The sequence below is a fragment of the Elephantulus edwardii genome, unplaced genomic scaffold, assembly GCF_000299155.1.
Source record: "Elephantulus edwardii isolate Elephantulus edwardi_28Jun2011 unplaced genomic scaffold, EleEdw1.0 scaffold00472, whole genome shotgun sequence".
NCBI classification, from domain to species: domain Eukaryota; kingdom Metazoa; phylum Chordata; class Mammalia; order Macroscelidea; family Macroscelididae; genus Elephantulus; species Elephantulus edwardii.
Window position 1 is genome coordinate 738,752 of NW_006400222.1, and position 12,549 is coordinate 751,300.

Sequence of the window (12,549 nt, forward strand, 5' to 3'; positions counted from 1 at the left end):
CATAACATAGCCCAATATTATTAGATAAAGCAGCTGGATTTAGAAGAGGCCGTGGCACCAGGGATATATTTGTTGGTGACAGATGGATCTTGGCTGAAAGCAGAGAATACCAGAAAGAATTTCTTTGTGTGTGTTTCATTGACTATACAAAGGCATTTGACTATGTGAATCATGACAAATTATGGCTAATATTGAGAAGAACAGGAATCCCAGAACACTTAATTGTCCTCATGTGAAACCTGTACTTAGACCAAAGGCTGCTGTGCTAACAGAGTGAGGGACCACAGCATGGTTTAAAATCCGGATCTGTGGACATCAGGACTGTATTCTCTCTCCATATTTATTCAATCCATATGCTGAGCAAATCATTCAAAAAGCTGGGCTCTGTGAAAAAGAATGAGGCATCGGGATTGGCAGAAGACTCATCAACAACCTGCATTATGCAGGTGGCATAATTCAGGTTGGCTTTGCCAAGGTGAACAGGACTTGAAGCTTACTGAAGATCAGAGACTACAGCCTTCAAATCTATTTCCCACTTTTTGAGTGCCAGGCGGCCTTCCACAGAGATTGTATCATTTTACATTCCCACCAGCAATGAATAAGTGTTCCATTCTCTTCCAATCTCACCAGCATTTGTTGTTTGCCTCCTTATTGAACTTTGCTATTGTTGCTGGGATGAGATAATATCTCATAGTTGTTTTACCCAGAAATTCCACTACTGGGAATATACCCTAAAGAAACCAGAGCCACAACTCAAACAGATGCATGTACTCCCATGTTTATTGCTTTGTTATTCACAAAAGCAAAGAGATGGAAGTAACCCAAGTGCCTATCAACAAAGGAATGGATAGAAAAACTATGGTATATCCACACAATGGAATACTATGCAATGGTGAAAAACAATGAACTCATAAAACATAAAACATGAAGAAGACTGGAGGACATTATGTTGAGTGAAATATTTCAGTCACAAAAGGACAAATACTGCATAACACTGCTTTAAGAAAACAGACTGACATGGAGGATTGGGGAGGGAATAGGAAAAGAGTGGAGAGATAATGAACACTCCATTGGAACAGATGGAGAAGAACTGTCTTAAAGGAATACATGATTAGGAATTATATGTATGACAACAATCTGGAACAAAGGGTGCATTGCAAAGTGGACTGGGGAGGGGGAAGGGAAAGGGAGGGAGGAAAATGTGCAATGATGAATGAATTAAAAATATTTGAAAGATAAAGAAAACAAAACCAACCCAGTAATCTTCACAACTGGGCTCACGAGCAACACCATGGAGAAAGGACTGAAGCTGTCAATGATCTCATTCTGTGTGGATCATTCATTTACACCCATGGTCACTGTACTCACGAGATCAGAAGACACGTTGCACTAGGGAAATCTGCTGTCAGCTCTGCCTCATCAAAGTTTGAGAGGCCAGAAATGCCAATCTAAAGACTACCTGTTCCCAGCCATGACGTTTTCAATTGCTTCCTACTCATCTGAAGGTTGGGCAATGAATGAATAATCAAAGAAGAATCGCTGCTGCTGAACTGTGGTAAAGAGGAGCCCTGCGTATCCCAGGGACAACCTCAAAACCCCACAGGTGTACCGTCCTGAAGGAGATGAAGCTCCGTCTTACACATTTTCAGCATGTTTTCAGGAAAGGCCAGTCCTTGCAGGGAGATATGCTGGGAAGGGCAAAGGGTCAGCAAGAGAGAGGGAAACGGTCCACGAGGTGGACTGATGCAGTGAGTGGCCCAGCGGGCCTGGGCTGGACAGAGATGGCCAGCATGGTGGGGGACAGGGCAGGTTGTTAGGAGTGGTAGTTGATTGGACAGCACTCAACCACAGTCCAGTATTTTACTTCCTGTGAGTCGTGACTGCTTGTGAGACCAACATTAAAAAACAATGAAGACCTCACAGTCCTTAGAAAACCAACTAGCTCGTGTCAGAGTGGAGGGTGCCGAGGTGCTGTCGCTAACGCACTGACTCATAGCTGACCCTCCAGTGGGTTTTTGGAGGCTGTAAACCACATGATAGGATATAGTCCATGTTTCTCCAGTGGAGCAGATGGTAAATTTGATCCATCTGCCTCTGGGTTGATAATCCAACTCCCTACCCACTACGCCATCAAAGCTCCCACCTGTAAAGATTACAGCCTTGACAGCCCTCTGGGGCGGTTCTGTTCTGTCAAAATGCATTCAGTGGCCAGGACTGTTGTGAGCATCAAACTAATAAAGCAGAACTTCAACAATGTATTAGCAAAACAAACTCAAAGAGCAGAGCAAGGTGGGAACCCCAGACAGACAGCACCCTGATACAACAGGCAGCAGCACTGGGACTCCTGGTAGGTCTGCATTCCTAGGCAGCCCAGGTTGAGACAGTGGGAGACAGCAGTCCAGGACAGAGGTGGCCCCAGAACTTTATTAAAGGGGAGCTTGTTCCTGGACTGCCAATCTGCTGGGGGATGGAGAGTGGAGGTGCACCTCCAGAAATCTTCTAGTAGCTCTGCATCTTCCAGGAACTGCCAGCTGCCACTGAGGATGGATAGGAGATGTTTCAAATGAGTGGTGGACCACCAGGGGCCAGCTGTGCCCTGAGTGTCCAGGAGTCATCCAGGCTCAGGGCAGTGACTGTCCTGAGTGAGATCACCTCCTGCCACTTGGACAGGCTTCTCCATGTCCCTCTCACCCTTGCATCAGTGATCCTATCCTGAAGGAGCTGACACTGGGGAGGGGGACAGACAGAAATCAGCCAACACTTGTGAGTGTTGGAAAGAGGCCAGGAGTTAGTGAGTCGAGGGTGAGGTCTGAGCATCCTGAGTGGACAGGGGTGAGCAGGAGCCCCAGTGTGAGAGCTCGGGCCAGGTGGTGAGGCCCAGCTGGATGATGAGGCCTGCGGTGGGAGCTCTGGGTGGATGGTAAGGCCAGTGGCAGGATGTATCTGGAAGTCTAAGGCGCAGGGCAACTAGAGAGGCAAAAAGGAAGTGTAAGACACTTCCCATAGTAGGGAGGTCCGAGAGCAGGGAGGTCTGAGAGGCCGGAGAGGGTTGGGCCCACAGCTGGCCTTGGATCTCACTGTGCGGACAGCTGGTCTTCTTGTATGCGGTGGGGTGGGGGGTGCGGGGCAGGGCACCAGAGGGTCCTGAGGTGGCCTGGAATCTAGCCTTCCTCAGGGTCCTTCTGTCACTGGGTGGGAGCAGGGGAGGCGTTGTCCCATTTCTGGAAGATGCAGCAACATGCGGAATGCAGGGAGCAGGGGCTTGGACCATCCAGGGGACTCCAAGACCAGCAGCAGAGAGGTGGACTTGGGGCCTGCCAGGGGTCGGGCTCACCCAACCCAGCCTTGAATGGGAGGCCTCCTAGGAGCCATTGCTGGGGGTGTGTGGCCTGCACATTGTTCCCACCCCTAGGACAACAGAGGCATGGCTCATGGGCGGAGCTCACCGATCTTGGGCTTGGCAGGACTCCATTCCCCACAGCCTTCCTTCAGGGGTCGGCTCAGCTGAAAGGAAGGAGATGCCAGCTTCTGACCATGAAGATTATCTAGCCCACCCCACCGTCAGAGGAAATCAGGAGGGCAGGTGCTCAGGGGCCCAGACAGGACTGAGCGACAGGCCTCGCCAAGCTCTGTAGGGTCTCCAGGGACCTCCAAGTACTCAGCCAGGGCAGGGAGTGAGGCCAGGAGCCTGGCCATGACTGAGGTGTGCACCCTCGGGGTCTCCCAGTGAGCCTGCCTGCCTCCCAGGCCTGTCCTGTCCCTGTGTATCTCACCTGCAGCCCACCAGCCACACGCAGGGCTGTGCTCCCATAAGAGTCAGCCTTTTCTGCCCCAGGGGCCACATCAATGAGCACTGCGCTGTCCTCCTCCCAGGCCCGAGGATGCAGCAGTCCACTTCTGAACCAGCAAGACCAGGGTGGCCAGAGGCAGAGGGACCAGTCAGATGGTCTTGTGTCCCACACAGCCCTCCAGATGAGGGGACTGACCACATGCCCCACAGCCCTCAGGGTGAGAGGATCAACCCTATGCCCCACACAGCCCTCTGGGTGAGGGGGACAGGCCCCACACAGCCCTCTGGGTGACGGACATGGTATAGAGGATGTGGGACAGAGGGGCCTAGAGCCTAGAGCTGGGGAAAGTGAGACCCACTGGAAGTTGTCTTGGTCCCACTGTGACCTGCGCCCACTGGTCCCCAGGGCTTAAAGCACCCGTCACTGACAATGAAACCAGAGCTGTGGAGGTTCCCCCCACCCCCGACACTGTGGGCTCAGGCCTTCTCCCACCTGTCCCCCAACCCGTACACCACAGAATGTTCCCACCTGGTACAGTGGCTCCTAGAGGTGACCTCCAAGGTCATGGCCATTTTCTAGCCCTAGTAGGGTGTAGTCGCTGATCTGGCTGGCCAAAGGCAGAGATCTGGGAGAAGTATACAGTCAAGAGTGCCAGCCCATCCTGTGGTATGGTCCAGTGGGGACTCCTGGGTGACCCACATAGCCTGGTAAACAGCTGGTGCCGGCAGGAGGGGCTGGCATGGCTGGCCAGCTCTAGGGCGAGGTCTCTCCTGGAACAGGATCTACCTTTGTTTGAGAAGGAGGTGTGGTGTGGGGCTGGTCTCTGCAAACAGAGGCTACTGTGTCCCTGGAGCCTCCATGGGCATCACTTACATGCCGTTGGAGCCAGCTGCCACTGGGGATTCCCCTTAGTGGATCTGACTGCGGACCTTGGAGAGTGTTACCAGGCAGGTCCAAGCTCCCCTTGTGGCATGGTGAGGTGAAATAAGTACTATCAGATGGGGTGACGGGGTGGAGATGGGGAGTGAGGGCTGGGTAGGTGTCAGCTGGGGATGGACAGGGGTTCTGAGTGGGTGAGGCATGGGGGGACAGTGGCCTGATGCTCATTGGGCAAGCAGGTATCATGTGGGGATGAACAGCTGGGGGTGGAGAGGTGGCGCTGCCATCTGAGTGGCTGGCTGGAGATATCATCCTAGAGGTGAAGGGGTGTCAGCTGAGGGAGTGGCAGGTGTAAGCTGGTGAGGGTGGAGAGGTAGGAGTAGGGGTGTGCATTTCTAAATGCACTTGCTGTAAGTGGAAACCACCCCAAAACTCCCTCAGTGAAACAGGTCGTTGCGCTCACAAGCGCTGGGGTAGGACAGCTGGTGGGCTGACCGCAGCCTCATGCTCCTCAGTCTGCTGCAGGTCAGCCATCAAGTCGACATGAGGTGGCAGGAAGGGGGGCTGCCCACTGATGCTTCTCAGGAAAGCTGGTGTCACTGGCTGGCTATGTCTTGGGGGCACAAGGCTGTACGGAAAGGGATCCATGTCCATGTCCTGATAGATTTAGACCAATAGCAGCAGTCTATCCCTGGAGCAGAAACACTGCTGTCTTGGATAAGCCAGTGCCCAGAGGGGTCCTCTGGTCCCCAAGCTCTCCCAGGCTCGTCTGGTGCCAAGGAAGGTCCCCTCTGATACTGATGGTTGGCCAGTGTACATCCCACCCCCAACCCTCTGTGCCACTTTCACCTCCTCTTTGTGTTTATGGTCCAGCTAGGGGTGGGGGACACCAGGCATCCTGTGTCCCCAAGGCAGCTCTAATGACCATGTAGTACCAGGATCCTCTCCACTGCCCCTTCCCTTCTGAGGACTCGCCTTTTGCCAAGGCTGTGGTTGCTGTCAGCCTCTCTCCCCCCAGTCTGGCCCTCAGCCTTCTTTCTCCAGATCTGGACCCCCTTGGCAGACTCAGGTTCAAGTGCCCCATCAGGGGAGTTTGCGTCCTCACTCCTCCTCCCATCCTCTTAGTCCACTGGGTGCCCCCATCCCCATACATTTTGTTAAGATATGTTCCCAGGCAGTAGTGGGTCCAACTCAGGACTGTCTTTCCTTGCTATAGACCCTAAGACCACCTAGAAGGTCCTTGGCTCTACCTGCTTCCCCTCCAGGGTCCTGAGGCAAGGGAAGATGACTGATGGAAGTCCAGGTACCACCACTCACCTCTTTCTGTCCTTGTTGCCTGTTGGGGCCACCACTGGGTCATGTGTTGCCACCCTGTACTCCAGGTGAAAGGGACTGGGTGCAGCTCTGTGGTCCCAGGCTGCTCTGCCTTCTGGACCTGGTGCCCAGGTAGCAGTGGGGCCTCTCAGAGGGTTCCGGTGGTCTAGTCCCTCACCCAGCAGGGACCCAAAGAATTCAGGGGACAGAGAACAGGCTGCCAGTGATGACAGTGAGGGGCCTGCCCTCAGGTGGTGAAGCTGAACTGAGTGAGGAGTCTGACTGGGACACGGAGGCTACAGTGACTATGAGGTGGTGTCACCTAGCACGTGTGCTCATTTCTAAGCTGCTAATACACTCCCTCCCAAGAGGACAGCATGTGCTAACATAAACGGACTGATCACATAGTCAGTCTTACAGCATTTGATGACACAACCAATCACACACTCACAGTCCTACCAGAATGCAGTAACACAGACTAACCGTACATTCAGTCAGACAGCAGTCGTACCATAAGTCAACCATACATTCAGTCTACAGCATGGAGTGACAGGACAACCATTCAGTCCTACAGGACATGGTGACACAGACAGACCTCACATTCAGTCTACGGCATGTGGTGACACAGACTGACCACACTTTCACAACAGCACATTCAGTCCTATAGCACGTGGTGACCTAGACTGACCACATATTCAGCCGGACAGCATATGGTGACATAAACCAAGAACACATTCACAGCCAATGTCCAATGACATAGACTGACCACACGTTCAGTCCCATAGCACATGGTGGCATAGATTGACCGTATTCAGTCCTACAGCATATGGTGACCTAGACTGACCACACATTCAGTCCTACAACATGGGGTGACCTACAGTGCACAGTGGCACAGACCAACTGGTCCTACAGTACGTGGTGTCACAGAAACGACTGCATATTCTCTACCCTGACAGCATCCACCTTGAACACTGACATTTAACAGAAGCCTAGGCCAGCACTACCTTCAATCTTAATGGGATGATGGATGGGGCACACCCTCCCATTTGTCCATCAGGCCTTCGATGGGGACAGTCAACTCTTTACCTGCCTGTCCTTTGACCTGGGAGTGATGATGGGCGTGTCCAAACCCCAGCCGACTTGGGAGTTGTGAAGATGGTGGCGTGAACTCCTGTCTGGCGAGCAGGGCTGCCGTGTTGAGGGGGGAAGTGCTCTAGAAGGGGCCCCTCTTGGCCACAAGTCCACCCTGGCATGGAGCAGGGCCCTTGGAGCAGGATTCAAACCCAGGGCAGATGACTGTGGATTTTATTAAAAACAGCCCAACAGTGGCTAGCAGGGAGGGGAGGGCACAGGGCCGTGATGCAGCGCATGATTTTGAAGACGTGCTGTGTTTGAATGCAGGCAATCCCTCGCACTGAGAGCAACAGCAGCTGGGGCATCCTCGGCCACTGCCTGGGTCCCGGCACCGCAGGAAGGATCTTCTTGCACCCCAGTTCTTGGAGATTTAGTTATTGTTTAACATATAACATTTTGTCAAATTCGGCACCGATCGGTCTTCAGGACTAAAGGGCTCTCGGCTGACACAGGCCATGATGCTCGATGGCCCTCAAGACCGTGCCCATCCTCCCTCGGGTCCACCGTGTCACATGGTGCCAGCAGGGCGCAGTCTCCCTCGTGGCTACAATAACGTCCATAACTGGTTAGGAGCATGGCACCGCGTGGCAGGGTTTAATCGTAATGGACTCAGACTGGAGGGTGTCACATACGCTAGTGCCTTTATTGGCATCGGGCTCGTGACTCGTGGCAGAGTGGCAATTTCAGGAGCAACAGGTCGACTAACCACCCGTGGCTAGGAGGTTCCTGGATGAATGGAGCACAGGTGAGCGGGCTCAGAACCTGACGAAGGTGGCATCAATCTGCCGCACGGTGGGGAGGGCCAGCATGATCTTCCTCCTGTACTGGGGGTCCTTCTGCAGGGGGTTCCGCTCCAGGTACACCGTCTCCAGGTTCCCCGCACCTTTCAGTTCATCCAGGTCGCTCCAACTCTCAATGAGGTTGTCATTCATCTGCAGGAAGGACCCCCCCCCAACATCAGACAAGGCCACAGGTCTGACCCTCATGGACACACCCAGAGCTCCTGTACCCAGACTAGACCTCAGGCACATCCTGAACCCTGTCTGTGCCCTGGCACATCTGGCTGCCACTCGGTAGTGGCCCTGCTTGCCCTCAACACCTGAGAAGAAGGCAGTGCTGGTGACAGGCTTCCCTCATCGGTGCACATCCACCAACATTGTGTGGACCAGGTCTCAGTGCTGCTCACGGGACAGGAAGAGGCAGCTGAGAACCTATGACATGCTTCTGCACCTGCTCCAGGGGGACTCCCCTAGGGGTGCACAGTCTCAGGGGGACTCCCTGCCATGTGAGCACCAGCACTGGGGTGTGCAACCGTGACTGCCCCACTGGCCCAGCTTTGAGTCTGGTCCATCTTATTTGGCTTTTTAATTTTTATTTTATTTGTCGTGTGCTGTCAAATCAGATCCGACTGGCACAGGAGGAGAATGCCCCTCCTTCTCCAGTGGAGCATCTGGTGGATTCAAACCGCGTGCCTTTGGGAAGTCTGGTCCATCTTAATCCTTACCCGGCAATCAGTAATCTCTGATAAATTAGCCTGTCATCAGATGTTCCTCTCTATGGCTAAGCAACACTCTGAGGGTCCCTACGTAAGACTCATCTGAAAGCTGCATGTGACCCTTAAATGCCTGACAGAGTGTTCTCATAATGCATCTCTCACCACCAGTCACGACTTCAGGTACCCAGCACAAAAGGCCACGTGGCCCTTTCCACTCTGCAGACAACCCACTGGAAAATGATAGTCAGTCCTGCTTCTCCTGGAGAAGGACATGTGCTTACCCCAACACCCTGAGCATATCCCTGCTCTGAGCTGCCTTCCAGGCTTCAGAAAAGGTTCTGCTTTATGCTACTGTACAGATAAACAAGCAGGAGCCTGGAGCGCCTCAGCTCACACACACCTGTCTTACTCGGTGTAAGGACGTGGCTCTTATCCACACCAGCCAGCAGGTGTGCACAGGAAACGGGAGAGCTGCTTACCTGGTTTCCACTGAGTTTCTAAGAACAGGGTTGAGTGAAAAACAGTGCTAATAAAATCAGCTCTGTGAACACCCGAGGGCACGGTGCCAGGAGCAGACCCCGAGGTCACACAACGTGCTGAACAACGTCACCTGGGAAGCATGAGTCACAAGCACAAGAACAGTGACCCGTAGGTCCTTTGTAGACGGCACAAGCCTTCGGTGCAAACAGCCTGGGGCCAAGACAAGCTCTTTGAAAGCCAGCTGTGGACAGAACCAGCTGAGGGGCAGATTGCAGCTAGGCTTACAAAGCATCGTGACAGGAATCACCGTGCTTGGCACAGACAGAAGTCAGGCCTGGTCACCAGGGTTACCCGAGGAGTGGCTGATGGAGACAGAATGCTACAGAGGTGCTTCCTGAAAGAGTTAAGACACTGAGTCAAAAGTTTTTAAAGCCTTCCTCATTAACAAGGCCACCGCGTCAAGTGTGGGATTCTGTGACGCACCTCAACTGCATCGAATAATAATTTCACTGCCTGCCAGATCAAAAGTCTAACGCACCTGAAAGGAAAACAATAAAATGTAGACCATCAAAAGTCTGTGCACAATGTCCATAAAAATGAAGACATTTGATAGAGAGATTTAAAGGAAACCACCAACATAATTAGGAGAGTACGTAGTAACTGTAAAAATCTAATGGGGTTTTTAAACCTGTAAGACACTCTTTGAAATAAAGAATTTACTACAAAAGACTGAAGTCTTTGAGTTGTGGTGTTTGAGAAGTGCTGAGTATCCCATGGACACTCCAAGAACAAACACGCCCTGGAGGCTGCGCAGCCCCAGGCCTCCTTCGAGGTGAGGATATGGAGCTTCAGCTCACGCTCTGGGCATGTTGTGAGCAGGCGCCCTTCCTGGGAAAGAGCATCCTGCTTGGAAAGGTGGAGAGCCAGTGAAGAGATGAAGGCCCTCAATGAGACGAGTAGACACAGTGGCTGCAGCTATGGGATCAAGTATACCAGTGATGAGACGGATGGCACAGGATGGGGCAGGGTTCAGATCTGCTGTTTGTAGGGTCACTGTAAGTTGTATTCTACTCAACAGCACCTAACAATAACAGCAACATGGATTTAACAGTAGAATGGTTCTTGCATCAGAAAAGATTGTAACTTTGCAGCAACAGAAACAATGTGAACGAAAACATACAAAGTTACAAGTCTGGTAGGGAGCCTCAGCAATCTCACAGATGAAGTATGTATAATTGGAGTTTCAGACAGGTTTGGAGGAGACAAAATACTTGAGAGAATTTCAGCAACTTTCCCACTTTTGTTGAAACCATGGCTAAATCTGCAGATCCAAGACGTGCAGTAGAACGTCAGCTCTGACTTGGCATTCCCTGGAGCAGAGCCTGCAGACTTTTTTTGCATTGTTTTCTCTTCCCACTGGTTCTGTTAATATTTCTCTTAAAAAAACACACCTACAGCCAAATGCCAAACAGATGGTAAAGTCCAAGAGAGCTACTGCAGAAACCTACCAGACACTTCCTTTCACTGCTGCAGGCTACCTCTGCATTGCACATGCTTGCACTTAGTTGGAGTTTGGAAACCTTTTACTCACACAGCAACTCTAGAATCCAACCATATACAGCTGAGGGTTTTGCACTCTGATCACTGGAATCCTGTTAAATGCTGTTTTCATTCCGTTTGTATTTGGGTTGGGTGAGTTCTGAGATCTTGCTTCTCTAACAAATGCCTGGTGATGCCAGCCAGGGCTGCTGGTCTGTGGACCAGGGTCGTGTGCAAGGTGACACCCAACACCAAAATGCCTTACTTGGGAAGTCCAGACCTAAAGGACCAGAAATACTCAGATCCATCCACACAGCACTCCCCACATGGAGCAAACTTACCCAAAATTCCTGCAGCTCTGTTAGATGGCTGACATTTTCAATCTTTTTGATCCTATTTGATGCAATATCCAACATCGTCAGTTTGTTCTAAAACAAGGAAATAAAATGTGTCCTGGATCGAGGTTCAGGATGAGATGCCCGTGCAGGCAGAAGTGGGTGAGGGTTAGGGCTGTGGGGAAGACATCACATTTTCTGCCCTAGAGGGACAACATGCAGAGAAGGGTCGGAAAAGTGGCCCTGTCCTGTGCCACCTGGCTAGATTGGGGTCAGCACTTAACAAACAGCTCTGACATCATCACTGCTGGGATTCACAGCTGATTCTGCCACTTCAGCCAAGTGCTTCCTCACCCCTGCCTCCCACTAGAGGTGACCTGGCGGAGGGGTTGGGGGGGGGGCTGCAAGGTGTGGGGCGGGTGGGGCTGCAGAGATGCACAACAAGCACACAGTACTCATCACAAAGCATGCTCTGCACCAAGAAACCCTCCTCACACTACCCTGTCTTCACGTAGGGATGAGGAGCTGTATTGGGGAGCTAGGGACATGCAAGCCCCAAGGAGGAGGGGCAAGTTGGTGCCTAGCCTACAAGACTGCAGAATGTGCGCAGGCGCCTGGGCTCAGGGCACAGCAGCCACACAGCGGGCTGTCTAGGCTCAGCCCTGCCAGGATGACGCCCAAGGGACTCTCGTGGGGCTGGGACCTGGGAGTCCGACCTCAGCAGAGATGGCATTTTGTGTTAGCAGGAGCCACTCTGATTCTGTCCTCAAAGTGCCCATAAGATGCCCGCTTTTCAGCCAGGCTCTACGAAAGGGCAACAGGTTCGGTCTGATTTCAGGTCTGGGCAATGCTCTTTTCCAAGTTCAGAGTCCCAGGGCTTAAGGTAATAACTTGTGTTAAGGAGTGAAACTAGGCTTTGTTAAACCAAAGCAATTAGTAATTTTCTCCAAGAAAAACATCTATAAGACAGCCATCAGCTTCAGCTAACCATTCACTCCACTTGACAAGTATCCCCAACTTCTGATTGAAGATCCTTTCTTCATAAATTCTTGGGGTCCTAGGCCCACCTCTCCCCGGCATTATACGAAAGTTCAAGTGTCTCACGAGATGAGACAAAGACACACACACAGGCTTAGAGGAGCCACCACAGATGATCTCCTCACAGACTCAGCTCCCTAATATGATATACAATATGGCCAAGTCACCGAGGCCCAAGGCGAGAGGCTTCATCAGCCCTGATGCCCCCTGGTCACTACGGACACTCTGTGTGAGGCTGAGAGGCCACGTGGTGTAGCCTGATCCTTCCTGCTGTCAGCGAGGACTGAGGCTAGCTGCCCAGAGGCCCTCACAGGGTTCCAGAGCCAAAGGGAACCCGAGAGAGTCATAGAGGGAGAGGCTGGAGATGGGGACTGACAAAGGGTCCCTATCAGCCCAGACTGCTTTCCTCTCAGCATCTGCCCACTGGTTGTTCTGGCCATGTGGCAACAAGGCCAAGCAAGTGATAGATAGCCTGAGCCCTGAGCTCACAGACACTGCATTCCTTGTCATTTCGTGTTTCTAGAGAGGATGACGACACTATGAA

The 12,549-nt window shown here is 52.2% G+C and overlaps 2 protein-coding genes across 2 annotated transcripts in view; both read right to left on the reverse strand.

Annotated features, from left to right (window-relative positions):
• The window catches only part of ANO7 (anoctamin 7), a 26,254-nt gene extending 20,930 nt beyond the window's left edge, over positions 1-5,324 (reverse strand). Inside the window, exons 1-3 of the mRNA XM_006902935.1 lie at positions 5,134-5,324; positions 3,774-3,897; positions 3,447-3,504 (exon numbers count right to left, since the gene is read on the reverse strand). Coding sequence (XP_006902997.1) covers positions 3,447-3,504; positions 3,774-3,897; positions 5,134-5,324 — 373 coding nt within the window. The remainder of the gene's footprint in view (positions 1-3,446; positions 3,505-3,773; positions 3,898-5,133) is intronic.
• A 2,549-nt stretch (positions 5,325-7,873) lies between these two features.
• PPP1R7 (protein phosphatase 1, regulatory subunit 7) lies at positions 7,874-11,060 on the reverse strand (the record flags this gene model as incomplete). Its single annotated transcript, XM_006902936.1, has 2 exons — positions 7,874-8,050; positions 10,974-11,060. Coding segments are annotated over 2 exons (264 nt in total), but the record flags the coding sequence as incomplete, so codon positions are not given.
• Between the last annotated feature and the right edge of the window lie 1,489 nt (positions 11,061-12,549).